This window comes from Lipotes vexillifer, unplaced genomic scaffold (assembly GCF_000442215.2).
Source record: "Lipotes vexillifer unplaced genomic scaffold, Lipotes_vexillifer_v1.1 scaffold39, whole genome shotgun sequence".
In the NCBI taxonomy this organism is placed as follows: domain Eukaryota; kingdom Metazoa; phylum Chordata; class Mammalia; order Artiodactyla; family Lipotidae; genus Lipotes; species Lipotes vexillifer.
The window spans coordinates 1,440,905-1,442,877 of record NW_006787038.1 but is presented as its reverse complement, the minus strand read 5'-3'; the positions used below and the strand labels follow the sequence as shown (position 1 = coordinate 1,442,877).

Below are 1,973 nucleotides of genomic sequence, written 5' to 3'. Positions count from 1 at the left end.
GGGGTTTTGGCACTAGAGGAACGGGGGTCAACTCTCTGCTAAGCCACTAGGTGGCTTTGGCAAGTCACCTAGCTTCTCGAAGCCTCGGCTGCCTCTTCTATGACAGAGGGCCTAGGGTAAGCTCTCCGTACAGGTGTGAAGAGCATCAGGCGAGACAATGGAAGCATTTCACACACTGTAAAGCGCTATATAAATGGTTAACTTTTAAAATAAATTCAAAGGCTAGGGTGCCCCAGGGGGCCATGAACAGACAATAATAAGGGGCTTCTATCGCAAATAGGTCACAGGATCCCTGAGGCCCTGCCAGGGGAACACCCCCCAGGCCCCATCCGCATGGGATGCTACTCTGGGCAAAAGGGCCAGGCACCCTGCTCCAGTCTTCTGGGCCGGAACGCCACGCAGGCCGAGTGCTGCTGCACCCAGGGCACCGGCTGGGGAGATGCCTGTGAGCTGTGCCCAGCCGAGGACTCAGGTAAGGCCCCCAAGGGTCCCAAATCCTCTCAGGGTCAGCTCTGCAGGGTGACACTGAAAGAAGGGGGGAGAGGAAGTGGGGGGTGGCAGAACCCTTCTCCCTCTGAGCTTGGATGCCTCCCTGCACAGTCGAATTCAGCGAGATCTGCCCTAGTGGGAAAGGCTACATCCCTGTGGAAGGAGCCTGGATGTTTGGACAGACCACATACACAGGTAACCTCCACAGACCCTCCTTCCCAAACGCCACTCACCTGACTAGGCCCGGCCTGGTCCTCCAGGAGGCCCCCAGGGAAGCTCTGCACGCAGTCCCTGCCTCTCAGGGTGCTTCCAACCAACGTTCCTGTCCCAGGGCTGCAGATTTTTAGCTGGAAGTTCTGACCTGAGCTCCTCCTGAAGTGTCTATACAGCCCCACTTTGGTTTCTCTGCTCACTCGAGGCTGAACCCTCCAAGGAACAAACTATGATGCCTTGACTAACCCAGTCACAGGGCACAGGGACACAGGCCAGAGGCAGCTGCTGGTCTCCCTGGCCCCACTTACGAAGCCTGAAACTTTGGGGAACTCACACTCAGAAAGGGTGGTTCAGGTATGCGCTCACACCTGCAACTGGAAAAGGAAATAACAGAATTGGAAGTGGTTCCCCTCGAATGCTTGCTATGTGCCAAGCACCGCTTTAAGCACCTTACATGTATTAACCTTTTAATCCTCATAATAACCCTAAGAGGTTAAGTAGTGGTATCCATATTTTCTAGGTAGGAAACTGAGGCAAGGAGAACTTAAGCAATTTGCCCGAAGTCACCCACCTAGCAAGTGGCAAGACCGGGATTCGACCCCAGCCAGTCTGGCTTTGGAACCCCTAGTCCTAAGAACTGCCCCATCCTGCTTCTCGCCTTCCCCTTGCCTCAGCTCTGCCCTCCCACAGATGCCGATGAGTGTGTGATGTTTGGGCCCGGTCTCTGCCAGAACGGCCGGTGCCTCAACACGGTGCCTGGCTACATCTGCCTGTGTGATCCTGGCTACCACTACGACGCTGCCCGCAGGAAGTGTGAGGGTGAGACACCTGGCACCCCTCCCCACCCTGGGGCCCAGAGCTGAGTGCTCACCCACCCCTGCCAGCCAGCCCAATTCTTGCTGGGAGTTCCCCTTCCCGGGGAAGACACCCACTACAGCGGGCAGGTCTGAGGTGAGGGAACCTACCGGAAAGGCATCCCTGGGAAGGGGGTGAGGAGGGGACACAGTTACAAGAAAACCCCCTTCCCTGAAGGTGGCCTGTGGGCAGGCCGCGTTGGCACTGCCCCCGACCTTCCTCCCATCTCCCTGCCTCCCAGATCACAATGAGTGCCAGGACATGGCCTGTGAGAATGGCGGGTGTATGAACACGGAAGGCTCTTTCCACTGCTTCTGCAGCCCGCCCCTCACCCTGGACCTCAGCCAGCAGCGCTGCGTGAACAGCACCAGCGGTGCGGGTCAGTGGGGGGGGGGGGGGCCATGGGGGGGGGGGGG

General features: G+C 58.1%; 1 protein-coding gene across 1 annotated transcript in view; it reads left to right on the top strand.

Annotated features, from left to right (window-relative positions):
• The window catches only part of LTBP2 (latent transforming growth factor beta binding protein 2), a 99,941-nt gene that overhangs the window by 95,330 nt on the left and 2,638 nt on the right, over window positions 1-1,973 (top strand). Inside the window, exons 31-34 of the mRNA XM_007459734.1 lie at window positions 281-472; window positions 601-684; window positions 1,393-1,521; window positions 1,799-1,936. Coding sequence (XP_007459796.1) covers window positions 281-472; window positions 601-684; window positions 1,393-1,521; window positions 1,799-1,936 — 543 coding nt within the window. The remainder of the gene's footprint in view (window positions 1-280; window positions 473-600; window positions 685-1,392; window positions 1,522-1,798; window positions 1,937-1,973) is intronic.